The following is a 20009-nucleotide window of genomic DNA, read 5'->3' as shown; positions in this document are numbered from 1 at the left end:
GAGACCTCAAATAAGCATCTTTTAATGTCTGTTGCTTTCTCTGTAAAAAAAGGGATAAAGTAGTATCTACATGCTAAGCTTATTGTGAGGATTAAATTACATTATTTGTTCAAAAACACTTTTTTTGTGCCTGCCATGTAGAGATGTTAGTGTTATGCCGATGCACCCTGTTTCTTCTACCACACATTTAAGGTTCATCTTTGACGATACCAATCTAATCCATCAAGCAATCCAGTTTATCTGTTTTCCTCTCTCTTGACTATTGCTGCCTTATTTCAAGCCAGCATTTAAAAAAATTTTTTTTTTAAAGATTTTGTTTATTTATTTGACAGAGAGAGAGAACACAAGCAGGGGGAGTGGGAGAGGGAGAAGAGCAAGGAGCCTGATGCGGGACTCGATCCCAGGACTCCGGGGATCGTGACCTGAGCCGAAGGCAGACTGCTTAACCAACTGAGCCACGAAGGCACCCTAAGTGGCATTTTTTAGAAAAGATTTTATTGATTTACTGATTTGAGAGAGAGAGAGAGTGAGAGCATGAGCAGTGGGGAGAGGATCTCAAGCCAACTGCACACCGAGCATGAAGTCCAACGCAGGGCCTGATCTCATGACTCTGAAATCATGAACTCAGCCAAAACCAAGAGTCAGACGTTTAACTCACTGAGCCATCCACGTGCCCCAACCTGGCATCATCTTTTACCTGGACTATTGCAATGGTTTCCTAACTGGTCTTCCCTCCTACTTTTGCCACTTTTTCAATCAACCCTTCCCCCAGAAGAGAGTATTCTTTAAAAAAAAGAAAAAAATTGAGATTGTATTAGTTATTATTAGTTATTTACTGCTACAAAATAAATTACCACAAACTTAATGGTTTAAAAACAACAAACATCTATTATCTTAGATTCTGTGTGTCAGGAATTTGTGAGTGACGCACCTGCCTGGTTTGAGACTGCTCACACATCTGTAAGCAGAAGGCCCAACTCTGGCTAGCTGTCGGCCAGAGGCCTCACTCAGTTCTTTGTCATGTCAGACTGCATCAGGCTGGTGAGGTGTCTTCGTGACATGGTAACTGGCTTCCCTGTAGGGTGAATAATCTCCGAGAGGGAAGGATGGAAACCAGCGTGTCTTTGTGACCTGCCCTCCAAAGTAACGCACTGTCAATTCTGCTTTATGAATTAGAAGTGATTCACTCAGTTCAGCCCACACTCAAGGACAGGGGAGTTAGGCTCCACCTCTTGAAGGAGGAATAGCAAAGAATTTGTGGACATATTTTAATATCGCCACACTTCACACTATGGCCACAAATCATTTACCTCTTGTCATTTGCAAACAACTTCCACCCCAGTCCTCCTAAACATCTCATCCCTCTATGGTATCCGCTGGAAATTCAAGATTTTGCCATCTAATTCTGATTCAGTTGAGGCTTTTTGTATGTGTAGTTCCTTAGGTGTAGTTCCTTGAGTATAGTTCCATTTGATCTGAAAACTTGGGAGCTAAAGCGACAAATAATTTGTTCCCAAACACACAACTTATAGTGGTAGGACAGGCAGAGAATAATCGTTACGGACATTTCTGTTAGAACAACAACCCCCCCAAACAAAACAAAACAAAGCAAACAGGAAAATAAGCGTAGGATAACTGCCATCTACTTCTGTTTGAAAATGGGAAACATAGGAATAGGAGTCACTGGTTCACAGGATTCTGAAACCCACCCAGACACAGGTTAGTAGTACGACGTAGACCTGAGGTGTGGGAATGTTCTTCGTGGCTCTGAGCACCGCCCTCGGAGCCATCCTCGCTCATGAGAGGTAGCCCATGTTTGTAGCTGCGTGGTTCCCCGGCCTGCGCCCTGCCTGTGGAAGCCTCTCTTCATTTCGTACTGATCGATCTCCTTCCGTCCAAGCTGGCAGCATTCCTTCTGACATAATTATCTTTAAAATTTTGTGGGTCTCCTGTGGATCATATAGGGCTCACTCAATTAGGCAAACCATACCCGCAGGTATCTTCATGATAAACCTTGCTCTAACCCGGGCTTCTGTTGGGGCTCCTGAGGACAATACCTCTAAAACTTCTCAGGAGCCCTGTTGTTTAAGTGAGTGGATCTCTGGCGCACCACCTTGAATCTTCCTGAGATCTTAATGTAAGATTTTATAGTCACGCTCTTAACTTCAGCTTTAGACCTTGCTTTCCCGACAGTGCCCTAGATTTTGTTTTTGCTTGGAAGCCATTCTTAATTTAGCATCATTGGCCTCCTGGTGAAGCAGGGAATTTTTAAATCCAGAAGGCCTGGCTTCTTTTTTATTTCACAGTGTTTCCTTTAGCTTCTGTCTCACATCTTATATTTTACATTTTAAACAAGAAACCAAGTGGCATCTTCAAAATCTGTCTTGAAATCTCCTTAGCTGGATCACCCGGTTCATTAGGTATATTCTCTAATTTACACATTCCTGGGGGTGATTTTCTGTCACTACATACCAAAGATCCTCTTTTCTCGAGTTCCCAATAAGATTCTTCTCACTTTCCTTTAATGCCTTCACCCATAGCTTCTCAGTGATCACCATACTTCTACAAAGTTTATTCAGCACTCTCTAGCTTTTACTAACTCCTCAAAGTCCATTCAGCTTCCGAGGCCTGATGCCAAAGCCACTTCTACATTTTGGGTTTTGTTACAGCATTGCCCCAGTTCCAGATGCCAAAACATTTATCAGTTATCTATCGATACATAATAAATCACCCCAAATTTAGTGCCTTAAAGCAATAAACATTTATCATCTCATAGTTTCTGTGGGTCAAGAATTCTGGGATGGTTTACCTGGTAGTTCTGGATTCAGGCCTTTTGTGAGATTGAAATCAAGATGTTGACAGGACGCACAGTAATCTGAAGGTTCTACCGAGGCTGGAGAATTTGTTCCCATATTCACTCTTCTTGCTGTAGGCAGGAGTCTTCCGTTCTTCACTATCTTTTGGCCAGAAGCCTCAGTTTATTCCCCTGTGGGTCTCTCCATAGAGTTGCTTGAGTGTCCTCCAAGATAGGATAGCTGGTTTTCTCCCAGAGTGATTGATCTGAGATTGAGGAGGGAACGGAGATGGAAGTTACAATGTGTTTTATGACCTATTCTCAGAAGTACACCATTGCTTCCACTTTACTCATTAGAAGTGAGTCACTAAGTTCAGTTTATACTTAAGGAGAGAAAAATGAGGCTCTACCTCTTAAAAGAAGAAGTATTGAAGAACTTGTGGACACATTTAAGAATAGCTATGGGGCGAGGTGCCTGGGTGGTTCAGTTGGTTAAACAGCTACCTTTGGCTCAGATCATGATCCTTGAGTCCTGGGATTGAGTCCCGCATCGGGCTCCCAGCTCCACCGGGCATCTGCTTCTCCCTCTGACCTCTCCTCTCATGCTCTCTCTCATACTCTCTCTCTCTCTCTCAAATAAATAAATAAAAATCTTAAAAAAAAAAAAAAAAGCTATGGGGTGCCTGGGTGGCTCAGTTGGTTAAGCATTGAGCTCTTGGTTTTGGCTCAGGTCATGATCTCAGGGTCATAAGATCAAGCCCTGCAACGGGCTCTGTACTCATTGCAGAATCTACTTGTCCCTCTCCCTCTGCTCCTTCCTCTCCTCAAACCCTGCCTGCAAATGAATCAGTCAATCAATCTTTAAAAAAAAAATCACTACATAAATTATATCACTTTCCTGCTTAGAAACCCTTCAGTGTTTTCCTGTCATACTTAGAATAAAATACAAACTCCTTACTTTAATTCACAGCCTGTCATGGCTGATCCCCGCCCACCTGCTGGGTATTTGTTTTATACTTGTCCTCTTGCCCCAGTTCTTTGACTACTTTTGGCCTTACCTCATTCCTTGAACAGGACAGCCCGCCCACCTTCTTCCCCACCCTCTCTCCCTCTCTCTTTCCTTATCACTCTTCTTATCCCTCTCCTCCTCTCTCTCCCTACCCCTCTCCCTATCCCTCTCTCTATCTCCTTCCCTTCTTGTCTCTATCTCTTAACAGTTATGTCTTCTCCCTGGAATGCCTTGTCTCCTGATATTTGCCAGCTTGGCTACTTTGTATCATTTAAATCTTAGCTTAAATAGCATTTCCTTGTAGAAGGAAGATCAACTCATCTGACGTACCTACACAAATACTTTCTACCACATCATCCTATTTTAATATTTTGCATAGCATTTACATTAATTTTTCTGTTTACCTATTTGCTTGACTATCATGCCTCCCCCGTCTCCCACTTGAATGAGAGTTTGGGCCTTTCTTGCTTGCTTGCTTTCTCTTCATTGCCTAAAGTTTTATTTGGCATATGATAGGTGTACAACAAATATATTTTATATGACTGCATTATTGTTATCCTGATAGACTGTAAACTGAGTAGGGACAGGATTGTGTTAATCTTGTTCACTGATAATCTTCAGGACCTGGCATCTAGGAAGTATTAAAAAATTTAAAAATAATATTACAGATGAGGACATTTGGAGAGATTCATTAAATTTCCCTAGGGCATTTAGCTGGTAATGGCAGAGCCAGGCTCACACCCAGGCCTTCCTAATTCTAAATTAGTAATACTGTAACATATAAAGTGCCTGGCACGTAGTAGTTGCTCAAAGAACCATTCCCTTCTTATCTTAATTCTCTGTTCTGGTCTTTGTTAATGCATGTACATAAATCATTTCATAGTTACAGTGGACGTGTACTATTTAGGATCTGTATTTTTCATGTAACAGTCTTTAAATATTTTTCTATGTCAGTATTGTTCATGTACTAATTCTCTGGGACATTTTGAAGATTTGTATTTGTTTCAACAATCTTAACTTGTCACCTTTTATGTTCTATTTCAAGGCCTGGAATCAAGTGTTAAAACTCTTGGCATTTAATTTACTTTGGGTCTACAACAATGCTTAGAGAAGTATAAAACATAGATTACGATGGTCATTTTAAAATGCCTGGCTAATTCAGTAAGCATGTATGGCACACATACCGTTTTGTACAACCTATACACTGTGCTAGGCAATGGAGTGGAATGCAAAGGGAATACGGTGCTGTCTCTATTCTCACAGCAGCTCAAGCCATATTAGAGGAAACTAGATCTCTAGTACACAATATGCACTAAGAAGTGCTTTGGTTTTCTATAGGTGTTTTGTTTTGTTTTGTTTTAATGTAATGATCCCTCCTTTCCTACTTTTCTCCTGGTGTTTAAATTTGTTGAAATATCTAGAGGGCTTCTGAAACTGTGTGTCCCAAGTAACTGTCATCAGGTAAACTTGGAATTGTTATTAATAGAAACATTGTCCTAAAAACAAACAAACAAACAAAAAACATTGTCCTGAGGAGGGATGCAGGGTGGATGCTTTGCTGGTTGTCTCTGTTGAACCACTAAAGGTGTGAATTTAGTCTGTTAGGCCAAAGACTGTTGCTATATGCTGGGCCTAGTCTAGTATGCTGGGCTTAATTTTCTTAGCCTTTGTGATACAGGCACTAAATTTTAATCAGGTTGCTTTCATCTTTTGTTTTTAGATTACCACCCTTATTAATCATAAAGATAACACCAAAAAGTCTGATAAAACTCTGCAAGCAATTCAGCGTGTAGGACAAGCGGTCAACTTGGCAGTTGGAAGATTTGTTAAAGTAGGGGAAGCTATAGCCAATGAAAACTGGGATTTGAAAGAAGAAATAAATATTGCCTGCATTGAAGCTAAACAAGCAGGTATGTGATATTGATATTAATGCCTATTTATACCAGTTTTATTGTTTTGGATATGATGACAAATTATTGTCTTATTTTGAGTAAAGGTGGGTACCTCTCTTAGGCCTGTGATTACAGATTCTTACAACATTAAAGGCCTGGATTAGCTTCCAGGAATATTGAACTTCTCTTGGCTCAAATCCTAAATCTGACACATTGAATTCTTTCATTGGGTAGGGTAGTGTCTTCCATTCTTGCCATTAACCATTGAAATGCCAGAGATATAGGAGAATGTGAGGCATGGACTTTGGCCTCGAGGAGCATATTAGTCTAATTGCCACTATGTAGAAAATGGAAATAAAAATTAGCATGTTCAGGATTGTAAGTTTGAGCCCCACATTAGGTATAGACATTACGTAAAATCTTTAAAAAAATTAGCACATTCCTATACTCATAGCAGACAAATCATAGCGACTTCAAATTTTTTAATGGCCCACAATTCTCTATACCTGGTGGCACAAAAGTCTGAGAGAACCTGGGGTGTTTTGTTGGATACAAACAGTTCACCTTTGTTGAAGTATAATTTATCCATTTGTTCTTTCAGTAAAGATTTGCTGAGTACTGGCTGTATGCCAGGCTTTCTTCTAGGCCATAGGGATATAGCTGTGTATGTATCAGTCAAATGTCTGCCCTCATAGAGCTTGCATTCTAGTAAGGGAGACCATAAACAAACAAATAGATATATAATAGTTATTCATGAAAAACTCAAGCAGAGTAAGGGTTAAGAGATCAGTGGAGGTATATTTTAATTTTTATTTATTTATTTATTTAAGATTTTGTTTATTTATTTGACAGAGAGAGATCACAAGTAGACAGAGAGGCAGGCAGAGAGAGAGGGGGAAGCAGGCTCCCTGCTGAGCAGAGAGCCCGATGCAGGGCTCGATTCCAGGACCCTGAGATCATGACCTGAGCCGAAGGCAGAGGCTTAACCCACTGAGCCACCCAGGCGCCCCTCGAGGTATATTTTAGAGAGGTCAAGTTGTCCCAGTTTTGATGCTGTTGACATTTGGGACCGGAGTTACTTGTTGCTAATAGTTTGTTGGGGGTGGGGGTGGCCTGTGCTTTATAAAGTGTTTGTCAGAATCCCTGGCTTCGGCCTGTTAGACGCCATTAGATTCCCCGCTTCCCCCACTGTGACACCAAAAATGTTTCCAGACATTGCCAAATGTCCTTCGTGGGGTCACAATGGCCCCCAGTTGAGAATTATTGAGGTAGGGGGTCAGGAAGCCGCTCTAAGGAAGTAGCACTGGAGCAGAGTCTACTCCACTGAGGGTCCCAGCTACATGAAAGACTATCTGGAAGAATGGCATTTCTGGCAAAGAGAAGAGTGAGAACAGGTATGGCCTTCTAGAAGGGCAAAGACAGGAGCTTTGGACTGTGTTCTAAGTATCAAAGCCTAATGGAAGGCTTTATGCAGGTTGGTGACATAATCTCATATTTTAAAAAAGTCACTGGTGGTTCCTATATGAGGAGTAGATATTAGGAGGCATGAGGTTGAAATCAGAGACCAATTAGAAGGTTGTTGCAGGGGTTCAGGTGATGAATGGTGGCAACTTAGATAAGGTCATTGCATTTGAGGTGGTAAAAATCAGGTTGCCCCCCCCCCTTTTTTTTAATTAGGGTAGAGCTAATACGATTTGCTGATAGTTTGGATGTGGGATGTAATGGAAAGAAGAGTCATGGATAACTCCAAGGTTTGAAGTATGAACAGCTAGGGAAATGTTGGCCATTTACTGAGATGGGCAACCCAGAGGGAGGAGCAGGTGTGTTTGGAGGATCATCCTAAGTGAAATAAGGCCAAGGAAATATGGAGGGGCCAACCAGATCATACGTGGTCCTGTATGTTATCTGAGTGACTTCAGGTATTACTCTATAGATGACAGACTGAGGAATTTTCAGCCAGATAAGAGACATAGTTTTGTGTTAGAAATCTTTCTTGGTGGGATAGAAGAAATGAACAAACGAGGGTCTATTAGAGAGAGTTGAGGATAAAGGTAGGGAGATTAATATGGAATTTTTTATGATAAACCAGGCTAAGTCAAGGCAATGCCTTAGGGATAATAAAGAACAGGGAGAGTACATGAAATATTCATTAAGGTAGTTAAATAGATAGACTTCATTATTGGTTAAAAGCAGGGAGAATTCTGAGTTGACTCTTGAGTCTGTAGCCATTCACTGTGCTAGTGAATAGATTTCAAGTGGGGAAGGAAGGATGGCTTTATTCTATTCATAATTTATATTTTGCCTACATTGTAGAGAGGATTTAAAGTAGCTTACAATAAAAGATACATGTTTAATAAGTCCATTACAGTGGGAGATGAAAATAAATATCGAAGTCGGAAACTTCGACCAACATTGTTACTCTAATTAAGCAAGAAATTTATCTTTGTACTTCCTGGAAGGCAAGACACAAATGTGGGAAAGAAAGGGTTATATAATTCTCATCGTTTGTTGAAAGGAAACAAACCAGCTTGTCAAGTGGAGAGCAACTTCTTTCCTGGCACTAAATTATTGTGTGGGCGCTTATACAACAGACATTACATAATGCAATGGACAATTCAACAGAAAATGTAGAGATGTTCTACATATTACTGGTTTTTTTTATAGCAGCCCTTAATTAAGGCAAGAGTAGGGGTTTTTGAATGAAAGGGCAAGCTGAGTCCTACTCACCTTATGGGCTTTGTAGGATGTCACTGTGCTCAGTATAGGGTGAGAAAAGAGGATGTGGTCCACCGACCCACACTCCTGTAGACTGTGGTACTTGGAAGCCATCTGTTGTCATGGACTCCACCTGTTGTCTCTTTTTGAAGTGCCCTTCCCCCTCTTGAGAGCTACCTCTTCTGTCACTCTGGTAAGAGAATGAGAATGGCGCCTCCTGGAGTTGTGTAGTATGGAAACCTTATTTTCTCTTAACATGTACAAATTTCAGACTTAACTTGAATCACTCTTGAAATGTTTCTAGCCTGCTCAGCCCATAGTTGATTACTATCTCCTTTGGACAATTTAATATTTATTTGAGGGAAATAATGTAAAGTAGTAATAAAGAACTAGGACTTCGGAGTCAGACTGCCCAGATTTCAGTCTCAGCTCTTCACTTGATAGCAGTGTGATATTGGGCAAGCTATTAAAGTGTTTTAAACCTCAGTTTTCTCATCAATAAAATGGGGGTCCTGTTAGTGTTTATAGAAGTGTTTTGATACAATGCATGTATGCATTTGGCACATAGAAAGTATTCAATAAGTGTTAGTTATCATTATAGTTTTGTTTTTGTTTTTTACTTTTCTTTCCTCTAGTGAGGTTTTTCTTTTTTCCTTAAAAATTTTATTTTTAAGTAATCTCTACACACACCATGGGGCTCGAACTTACAACTCTGAGATCAAGACTCACACTCTCCACTGATTGAGCCAGCGGGGGGCCCCTCCTCTGTTGAGTTCTTTCATTGTGTTTTTACATTTTGTTAAATTGAGGTGTAATTGACCTATAATGTTATGTTAGTTTCAGGTGTACAACAAACAGTGATTTTTCTATTTGGATATACAGTTGACCCTTTAACTACAAAGAGGTTAGGGACACCAACCCCTGTGTACTTGAAAATCCATGTATAACTTTGACTCCCCCAAAACTTAACTCCTAATAGCTTACTGTTGAAGCAGAAGTCTTAGCAATAACAAACGGTTGATTATCCGATGATTTGTATGTTGTACGTATTACATAATATATTCTTATAATAAAGTAAGCTAGAGAAAAGAAAATGTTATTAAAAAATTATAAGGAAGAGGAAATACATTTATAGTAGTAGCCTGTGTTTATTGAAAAAAATCTGCATATAAGTGGACCCACAGCTTTCAACCTCACATTGTTGAATGGTCAACTATATTGTGAAATGATCACCATAGTAAGTCTAGTTAACATCTGTCATCATACACAGTTAAAAATTTTGTGTGTTTAGTAAGAATTTTTAAGATTTTCTTTCTTAAAAATGCAATATTAAAAAAAATATGTAATAGAGTATTAAACTATGGTTGCCAAGCTATATATTACATTCCCGTGACTTATTTGGTAACTAGAAGTTTAATGTTTGACTCCACCCAATTTGTGGCCCCCTTCATCATTTTTACTTGTCTACTTAGTCCCATATTTTTTATGGGAGCTCAATAAACATTTGCAATATATTGACTGACTTCAGGTTTTCACATTAAGACACAACGATCTAATTACATACACAAGTTAAAAATGGCAACCACGAAGCTAAAAGGACAGCTTTGTGACTTTTTTAGGGAGCTAATTTCTGAGCAGTCTACACTTTGAACAATTTTTTAATGTTAAGGAAGAATTTGACCATGTTAGTGGAACTAACCAAATGTTATCATCCCACATAGTTAGGAGTTTAATGCCTGAGTTTAGTCAGAAAAAAGAAAAGTTACATAATGCCATATGTTCAGGCTCTTTTGTAGCATCTTTAAGGATTGAAAGCTGTAGGAAAAGTAATATTTTCCAGAGGCAGAGAGGAAATATTTTTATCCTCAAAGCTATTGCACACTGATACTTTTCCTCTTGCCCATTTCTGTGTTCAAGAAGGTTTAATTCTAACCTTTTTTCTATGTATATTTTGTGATATAAACTGTATTAGTAACCTATTGCTGTGTAACAAATTAACCCAAACCTAACAACTTAAAACCACAAACATTTATTACCACATGTAGTTTCTGAGGGTCTGAAATCAGGGAGTGACTTAGCTAGTGGAGTCTGGGTCAGTATCTGACAAGGTTGCACTCAAGGTGTCTGCTGGGCCTGTAGTTATCTGGAGGTTGACTGGACTGCAGGATCTGCTTTCCGGTTCCCTCTGTTGGTTGTTGGCCAGCTTCACTTCTTTGTTGGCTTTTGGGCAGAGGCCTGAGTTTCTCCCTATCTATGCCTCTTCGTAGGGATGGCTACTTACAGTGTGGTAGCTGGCTTCCCTGAGAGAGAGAGGGAGCAACCAAGATGGTTACCTTAGTGTCTTTAAAAACCTGTCTTGGAGGTAACATACCATCACTTCTGCCATACCAACCCTTGTATAATATGGGAAGAGACAACACAAGGATGTAGTAAATTCCAGAAGGTGGGCATCACTGGGAGCGATCTTGGATGCTGGCTACCACAGACTTCCTCTATTAGTAGAGTTTCAGTTATTGTCATGATATGTAACCAGCACATATTTACAGGCTTGTCTTTTGAGTTTTCCTGTGGTGTTCAAATTCTTGTCCCTGGAAGTAAATTTATCATCTCCCTTTCTGTGCTCTTCTGATTTTTTTAAAAGTGATTCAAGGTCACAAACTTGAAGCCATTTTTTTCATCTCTTTTTCTTATCATTGCTCAGGTACCAATTTTATATTTTCTTTACCTGGTATCTCCCAAATCATCTTTTTTGTATTCCTATAGCTGCATCCTTGTAAGATTCTCACTGCTTCATACCCACAATTGAAATGCTGCCTGAGTAGTACCCTGACTTTGAGTCTCTCCTTTTTCCAGACTGATCCTAAATCTTGATTTCTTTATGTCACACCCTGTGACCTGTCCATTAAAATTCAGGTACTTGTACTCAAGATCCTTAGTTTATGGGCTGATACCTTATTGGAGATATATATATAATATATATTATATATATCATATTATATATATAATATTATATATATATTATATATATAATAACATTGACAAGGGGGCTTTTCTGAGAAAATCAATCCATTGTGCATTGAGGTTTATCTAAGATATAAACAATTACCTTGAACATTGCAAGATGATGGAAAGTTTATTTTTTTAATCTTGTTAAGTTAAACAGTATAGTTTGGAAGAAACTACAGCCAGGCTTCATTTTTAAGGAAAACAAATATTTGTATTATTTTATTGATGGATAATTGCTATTCCAGAAATCAAAGCGTTTTGATAGCCACATTTTGACAGCGAAGAAGAGACTTTTTCTAGAGGGGTTGGGTGTTCATTTGGTAGAACGATTTATGCTGGGCATCATAAGAAGTATAAATTCAAACAGTAAGCCTTAGGGTCGGCCTGTGTCTGGAGTTCTTAGGAAAGATACTTTGGTTGTTTTCCCACTCAGAGCCCAGGCTGCTCAACAGATAAACTTGTGTATCCCTTTGCCTATGGATGATTTTTCTAGGCCCCCTTATTACTAAGGATGCCTCCCAAGGACCCCAACGCTTGGTCTTCTTTCCATGGGTGTTCATAAAAGCCCAAGCCGCTTCAGGCTGTGGGGATGGGCAGTGACTGCCACCCCTGCCCTGTACATTTCTATCCCTTCACCCCTGGCCAAAGTCTTGGCAACTGCTTACTGCTCTGCTTTAGGTTCTTCTTTGGTTATTGGGTCTTAGGATTTCTCTTATTTGGTCTTACAGAGAAGAAGGCTTTTTTAGATCATGTAGTTTGGTGTATCACTAGAAGAAAAGTTAAAATATTTTGCAGACTTGGTGAAGGCAACACATTTCTCCAAGTTCTTAAGAATGTGCCATTGTTTTTTCATTAGAGAACCTCCTACGATAATCCTGTGCTCATCAAGGAGAAGCTGTTTCTTCTTCCTGAAATGAGACCCTTAAGTCAAGTGTCTACCCACTTGAGCACATTCCGTTCAAGAATAGAGAAAAGCCTGCATTTTAATTTAAGTGCATCTTATTCCCAGTTTAACTTTTTACCCTTTCCTTTCTTGTTAGGAGAAACAATTGCCGCACTTACAGATATAAGCAGCTTGAATCATCCAGAATCTGACGGCCAGATCATGATTTTTACAGATAAGACAGGAGTTATCAAGGCTGCAAGGTTACTTCTTTCTTCAGTGACAAAAGTGTTGTTGCTGGCAGACCGAGTAGTCATTAAGCAGATAATAACATCACGAAATAAGGTACTTGTCTTTCTTGTGTTTCTATGTTATGTCTTTTGGGGTTGTTCAAAAGTGTTTTTAGGTTAATTATAGGTAATTTGGCAATGCTTGTCAATTTTAATTGTTTATGCCTCCAATGTCTATAGTTTGAAAGTGGTATTTCTTCTGCACCTGTAATTCCTAAACAATGTATGCACTGGGTCTGTACATTTAGATGTAAATAGTATTTCTTCCCAGAAAATCGTTATCTACTTGTTGAGGCTTATTTGTGAAAGCTTTTCATGTGCACAGATTTGGGAAGAAAAGCCAAGAACTATGACAATGTATGTAGTAGAAACCTAGTTGATAAAAATACCAAATTCTTCAGTACCTTTTTTTTTCAGACTCAGAGGATAATAATTTGTAAGCTCAAGGAAAAAAATTCAATCATCTGAAACCACAGTTATCCACACCACGGAAATTCTGTTGCGGCATCCCTAGAGATTATGAATAATCATAAAGCTTGCTGAATAAATTTAAACTCTCCCAGTCTAGAAGTCTTCCAGTCACTCAGCTAATGGTCGTGCTCCCCCATCATCCGGGGTAGCCAGGGCATGGAGAGTCACTTCTTGCCCTGGATAATTCCCTAGGCAAGGAGGAGGACAGTCTGCCAGGGAAGGGATTGTCTTATTGGAGTTTGAGGACAGCACTACCTGATGAGTGCTGAGTCAACTAAAGAGAGTGAGTTTCAAGTGAAAAAGAAATTGGAGAGGTGGATTGGGCAGTGCTGGAGTGATAGGAAAAACCCCTCTCTCTTTAAAAAAGACAGAGTTTCTGCTCAGTGGTAGCAATCTGCCTTATCTGTGCTAGTCGCCTGGATTTCCTGAGCTGCCAGGGCGGCTTACCATGCCAAACAGCCATCATATCCTCATTTTCAAAAGTAAACACAGGATATCTGTGTTTTCTTTACCTATCGGTCTGACAAGAGCTAATCCAGTATTATTATTTTAGAGAAAAATATTTGAAAATATGTTTCACATCTGTTCACTTTACTTTTAATATCAAGAAAACACCTAACATTGTCTCTTGGCTCTACTATAGGTTTCTTAGGTTGTTTGTTTGTTTGTTTTACCCCTGGCTGCCCAGAGCCTCTTGGCAATTAATTTATTCAACACAGACAATTCCTGACTGATCCAAACTGTTTTCCTGCTCTCGAAGCGACACACCTTCCTTTCCACTCCTCACTGTGCAGGTGACCTTCCTTCTACTTTCTTGGGAAGAATAGGGTTCCCCAAGTTCTGGTTCACTGAACCTTATGGCTTCTGTGTATTACCTTTATGCCCCCTGTCTCCCTAGTTCTCTGAAGATTTGATTACCTCTGTCCTGCACATGTCCACCTTCTCCAGACTCTGCTACATAAATGATCTCTTCTCCTGTATCTCGAGTAGTTTCTTGTACTCTTTCTCCTTTTAATTTTCAAGTAAGCTCAGTTCTCCCCACGGTAAAAACAAATTGTTCCCTAGATGATTCTAACCTTCGGATGTGCTTCTACTTCTCTGGGCTCCTCCTTCCTTGTCTTCCCCTCTGACGACTCCTTCTCTCCTAGATTCTCTCCTAGAATTCAGAGTGTCTCCTTTTCCCCCACTATTCAACCTTGACATCTCAGTCTCTTTCATATCTACACCTGACAATCAATTATTCTCTGTTTTGCAGGTTCTTGCAACTATGGAAAGACTAGAGAAAGTGAATAGCTTTCAAGAGTTTGTCCAAATATTCAGTCAATTTGGAAATGAAATGGTGGAGTTTGCACATCTAACTGGAGATAGACAAAACGTATGTGTTTACCACATTTAAACATTTTCAAATACACATATACTTTGTCATTTGGATGGAGGTGTGGTCTTTGTGATCTTCTGGGTTGGCTTATTTGCTTATTAAATTTATAATCTTGGTGTTGAAAACCTTTCATAAAGGAGCTAGGATGAAGTAAGTAACTTTACATGACTTTTTTTTTTATATACATGTACCAGTTAAATATGTTCTCACCACATACACTAGGAAACGTCATATTTGCCTTTAGGGCTCAGATCTAATACTTCCTCTTTTAGGAAAATACATTTGACTCTTCTACAAGGGCTCAAACAAATAAATTGAGCTATCATATGTATATATGTATATACATACGTGTGTATATATATGTATTTATATATATAAATACTAAATAAAAATTATTTATAAATAAATAAATACAAATACAATAAAATACTAACAGAATATATATATAAAATATATATATAGTATAAAATACTAACAGAATATATTCTGTTAGTATTTTATTGTATATCTGTTTTTGTAATTCGTTATGTATTATTCTGCTGTTATCTATTTCCGTCAGTTTTCTCCATTCGAATCAGTAATAATAAGTCAAACCTTTATTTATTTGCATTAGCTATGTGTTAGGTACTTAATACACAATATCTCATTAATTTTGAAAACATTCCTGTAAGGCAGGTGTTGTTATTACTGTTTCACAGCTGGGTTTCATCTCTGAGGAGATGGAACCTGTGAGGATAATAAACTTTCCCAAGGTCACTCACCTAACAGTTTGAACTTCGTTGTGTCTGATTTTGGAGCCTGTATTTTTAACCTATAGTGTGATATTAGTGCTTTATAGGTCTTTTCCTCAATTTTGACTATAAGCTCCTAAATTTAGGGAGGCAGAAGACCGTATTATATCTAGCGCTGACTTTCTTTGTTGTGGTATTCATGCATGAGTTCATCTTGTCAGCAGGTTAGATATGTAATAAGGGACCTCTTAAGATTTTTGGAACAGTCCCATAGACTATCACGTTGGCCATGAACTTTTCTGGTTGTGGATGGAATTGGAAGATGGGTATCGGCCTGGAAAATGAGAGGTTGGTTTGTCTGCTTCACTAGTGCTTCTTGGACCATCTGGGTTTTATGGAGGCCTCTTTTTGTCCTGTGGACTAGCCCTCTAACGGATCATTTTCGTTCATTTGTTATTACCATATAATAGATGGTGTTATATATGGCCTACAACCCACAAATGGGAAGACTGACTAATGCAACTGGTGAAAATTTTGTGTAATTCAAATTTCAGTGTCCATAAGTTAAGTTTTATTGGGACTCAGGCATGTTAGCTTGTTTACAGACTGTCTCAGTGGCTTTTGCACTTCAGTGGCAAAACTAGTTGTTGTAGAGACTCTCCGACCCAGAACACCTGAAAACTTTGTTATCTGGCCTTTTGTTGAAAATGGCTACTGACCTCTGATTTAGATGGCCATGACCAAATTATTATAAGAGTATTTGGTTCTAGATTTGATCACGACACTTAGGTACTTTCTGTAATAGCATACATCCTATCAAGGGCTCTATGAAGAGAAACTAAAAGAAAAAAATTCAAAGCACGGCGCCTGCTTCAGACTTCATAATCCAGTTGAGAAAATGAGAGACCCAAGAAACATCTTAAGAATATTTCAGAGCAGGGCGCCTGGGTGGCTCAGTCGTTAAGCGTCTGCCTTCGACTCATGATCCTAGGGTCCTGGGATCAAGCCCCACATCAGGCTCCCTGCTCTTGGGGGAGCCTGCTTCTCTCTCTCCCACTCCCCCTGCTTGTGTTCCTTCTCTCACTGTGTCAAATAAATAAATAAAATCTTAAAAAATATATATTTCAGAACAGCATATTGGTTAAGTTTAACCAGACGTGGTCTCTGAAAGTGTTGACACCTAAATATCTAATTAAAGGAAATAATAGCCTACAAATGCTTGATAAATAGGTCGCTCTTAACGGAGTGAAGAATAGGACAGTTGTTTCCTGTCAGGAGGGGAGGGTTTCTGTGCGGGCACGAGATCGTCAGGTGTGCAGGCCACCAGTGTGCGGGGTGCCAGGCATCACCCCTTGCTCCGTCTCAGGCCCTGGCTCTATACCCTCAGTAAGGGCACTTGTTTCTTTCCATATACTGTGTTGATGGATTTAGAACAAAGCGCTGGCATTTTATCAAACTTTATCCTGTTTTTTTTTTCACTTTGTCACTTTTTAAACAATGTTACTTAATTGATTCTTGTTGCATAAATGAATTTTCAGGAAGTTATTTACAGGATCCTAGACGGCTCAGTGGCTTTATTTCATTTTTAGGATCTGAAAGACGAGAAGAAAAAGGCAAAAATGGCAGCAGCCAGGGCAGTTCTTGAAAAGTGTACAATGATGCTTCTCACAGCCTCAAAGGTAGGGACGCTTTTGTTTTACCTGCTTATATGCATCCAATTTATGTTTTACATTTTTTAAAAAGATCACAGTGATACATTGGAACATAGGCTACCACAGTCAAATCTCAGTCACCCTTCAGCAAGAGGGCCAACTCCCGTCCGCCCTGCAGACAGCAGTCAGTCCTGCAGACAGACAGCAGTCAGCGGGGGCTGCCTGAGCCCCCCAGCGGAGGGTGGCGTGGAGGCGCCGAGTCAGGGCATGTGACGCAGGGTCCCTGCCTGCAGGGGTGCCGGTCTTGTCGGGGAGCCAGCACATGTACTCCCCACACAGAGAGGAGACTTAGAATCTGTTAAGTAACAGTGGAGTATCAATCCAGCCTTTAATTTGTTTATTGTGTAAATCCATACCTCTGATTGCTTTTTCTACTTTTAACGAAGTCGTCAGTCAAGCGCTGGTGACTCCGCACAGCATCTGGCCAGCGCCTTGGTGCAGTCCGAAGGGAGAGTAGTCAGCCGCTCAGGAGAGGCTTGTTTAGAATCACCGTTTCCGCTCACAGTGTTTACCCTGGGCTGGCTTAGCGAAGCCACCGATCCTTTCCGCTCCACGGAGCCCGCTGGCAAGGCTCTGTTCACGTCCAGGCCCCCGAGCAGCTTTCATTCACACCGTTTTCCAAAGTCAAAGATATGTCCGCTGCCATAGAACATGTGTTCATGTGTCCCTACTCTTTTTTAGTTTTCGCACCTGGAACGCAACATTTTAAAATAGTTTTAATCGTGATGAAGATAGTTTTTCCCCCCAATTTTAAGTAATCTTATTGAAGCATAAAGATACAGTTTTGCACTCTGCCTTTTTCACTTAACCTTGCTATCGCTTTTTACTCATCCTGCTTCCACTTTTAGTGAGGAGAAGCAGCTGGGTGAGCCAGGGACCCGGGAGATTTTGGTAAAGAACCATTTTTATTAGCATGACAAGTTCTCTGTCAGATTTTGTGTATTATGGTATGGGCCCAATCTGAAAATAAACGTTCTCAATTGTTTTGAAGACATGTCTCAGGCATCCCAACTGCGAATCAGCCCATAAAAACAAAGAAGGAGTATTTAACCGAATGAAAGTGGCCTTAGATAAAGTGATAGAAATCGTGACTGACTGCAAACCAGGTGGAGAGACTGACATTTCATCTGTCAGTATTTTTACTGGAATTAAAGAATTCAAGGTAAGAATGGGGAGAAGATACATTTTTTTCTTTCCATATCAGAGGAACATCTCTAGATGTAGTACACATGTGTTGGTGTAATATTTTAGAACAGATGCTTCACAAAAGCAGATACTTTTAAGACAGTGCCACTCTGTATAAACTTAGTATTCGGTAGCATTTGGTTTAGCGTCGTCTGTACGGAGAACGTTGGGCTGGGGTTATAGTAGCTCCCCGGGCCCCGTGCGCTGCATGCTTCGGGAGCCTCCTGTCCTCTGTTTAGAAAGGTGTTCCCTGCCCAGTCAGCAGTGCTGAGCTTTCCGTGGCTGATGACAGATAGCAAATCATTTCTTTTGGAATCCCTGCTCTTCCCTGTGCTCTAGGGTGGAGACTTGGAGACTCTAGTAATAGTAATAGTGTTAATGTTAATTAAAACCTAGAATGGGGATGCCTGGGTGGCTCAGTGGGTTAAAGCCTCTGCCTTCCGCTCAGGTCATGATCCCAGGGTCCTGGGATCCAGCCCTGCATCAGGCTCTCTGCTCAGCGGGGAGCCTGCTTCCCTTCCTCTCTCTTTGCCTGCCTCTCTGCCTACTTGTGATCTCTGTCAAATAAATAAATAAAATCTTAGGAAAAAACAGACAAACCTAGAATGAACACTAATTCATGCTAACGTGGATTGTTGAGCATTTACTCTGTGCCAACCCTGTTCTGAATGCTTTACATGTGTGTACCTATAAAATCCTATTGCTACTCGACTGTTGAGGAGACTGAGAAATAGAGATTAAGTAATTTGCCAGCGAGGAAGTGCCAGAGTCAGGATTTGAAACCAGGCAGTCTGACACAGAATCCCCACCATTTTCGGGCAGAGCTTCTCATGGGAAGTCAGAGAGCTGGGGAAGGTGCTCTCTGGGTCAGAGCAGGGTCTGACTGAGGAGGACCCTAGGGAATCATCTTGTACAACCTCTCATTTAACAACTGGGAAGCCTAGGGCCCTTGGAAGTTATCTAATAGGCCAGGGGCTGCAGCGAGGATAACATCCTTTCCATCTTTTTAATTCCTCTTTAGGTAGGAACATGGGGTGAAAGAAAGTCATGGAAAGACCAGTTATTTTTAGGGGTCATTGTCTTCATGAATAGTGTCTAATTTAATCATTAACTTCCCTTTTAGGTGGGTACTCTTATCACTGTGTTTCTGAGGAGGAAAGGTGTAGTCAGTGGTGAAACCCTTCTTTAGAACCAGGACTTGCTAATCCCAAAGTCCATGACCTTGCAGTTTGTGCCTGTGGGTTTGCTTGTATGCAGCCAGCCCTGCCCTACATCTCTTCCTGAGGGGAAAGAAGCTGCAAAGACCAGTCATTGTTTTGAGAGTTTTTATTGCCCAAGGGATTTTAGAGATTATTTTTCTAATCCGTTCTTTTTATAAGGCTGAGCGGGGGAGATGTTTTCTCAAGGGTTAAAGGACTATTAGGGAAACAAATAGGCCTAGAGCCAAGTCTCTTGCTTTCTGGTGCCAAGTTGGGTTCCAGGTTAACTCGGGCAGTGCTGTGCCTGTGGCTGCTGCCGGCCGCTCTGGCCGCTCTGGCTGCTGATCCTTCAGCATCAGGCGTTCTGGAGGGCAGAGCTATGAGGAATAGACTCTGTCTCCCCATCACTGGGCATCTTGTTGGCATCTTACCATTATTACTGGTGGAAAGTATGATCTGTAGATGGAAACTGGATACTTTACTGTGCTCGGCACTGGGAACGTATGGACGAATCTTAGGAAACCATATAAATGAATGGCTTTTGAAAAAACAACTCTACTCAGTTGCTGTTTAAAAGCATGTGTATGGGGGCGCCTGGGTGGCTCAGTGGTTAAAGCCTCTGCCTTCGGCTCAGGTCATGATCCCAGGGTCCTGGGATCAAGCCCCGTATCGGGCTCTCTGCTCGGTGGGGAGCCTGCTTCCTCCTCTCTCTCTGCTTGCCTCTCTGCCTACTTGTCAAATAAA

General features: G+C 40.5%; 1 protein-coding gene across 4 annotated transcripts in view; it reads left to right on the top strand.

Moving 5' to 3' along the window:
* The window catches only part of CTNNAL1 (catenin alpha like 1), a 63362-nt gene that overhangs the window by 11438 nt on the left and 31915 nt on the right, over nucleotides 1–20009 (top strand). For 3 of the 4 annotated variants that reach the window (XM_080820130.1, XM_080820131.1, XM_080820129.1), the window contains exons 2-6: nucleotides 5524–5713; nucleotides 12457–12644; nucleotides 14316–14435; nucleotides 16759–16848; nucleotides 17873–18043. In XM_080820130.1, coding sequence (XP_080676256.1) covers nucleotides 5524–5713; nucleotides 12457–12644; nucleotides 14316–14435; nucleotides 16759–16848; nucleotides 17873–18043 — 759 coding nt within the window. The remainder of the gene's footprint in view (nucleotides 1–5523; nucleotides 5714–12456; nucleotides 12645–14315; nucleotides 14436–16758; nucleotides 16849–17872; nucleotides 18044–20009) is intronic. The other variant, XM_080820132.1, reaches the window with a different exon arrangement.

The sequence above is a fragment of the Martes martes genome (genome assembly GCF_963455335.1).
Source record: "Martes martes genome assembly, chromosome: 12".
Taxonomy (NCBI): domain Eukaryota; kingdom Metazoa; phylum Chordata; class Mammalia; order Carnivora; family Mustelidae; genus Martes; species Martes martes.
Note: the sequence above shows the minus strand (reverse complement) of the source record. Positions and strands in the feature narration are given on the sequence as shown.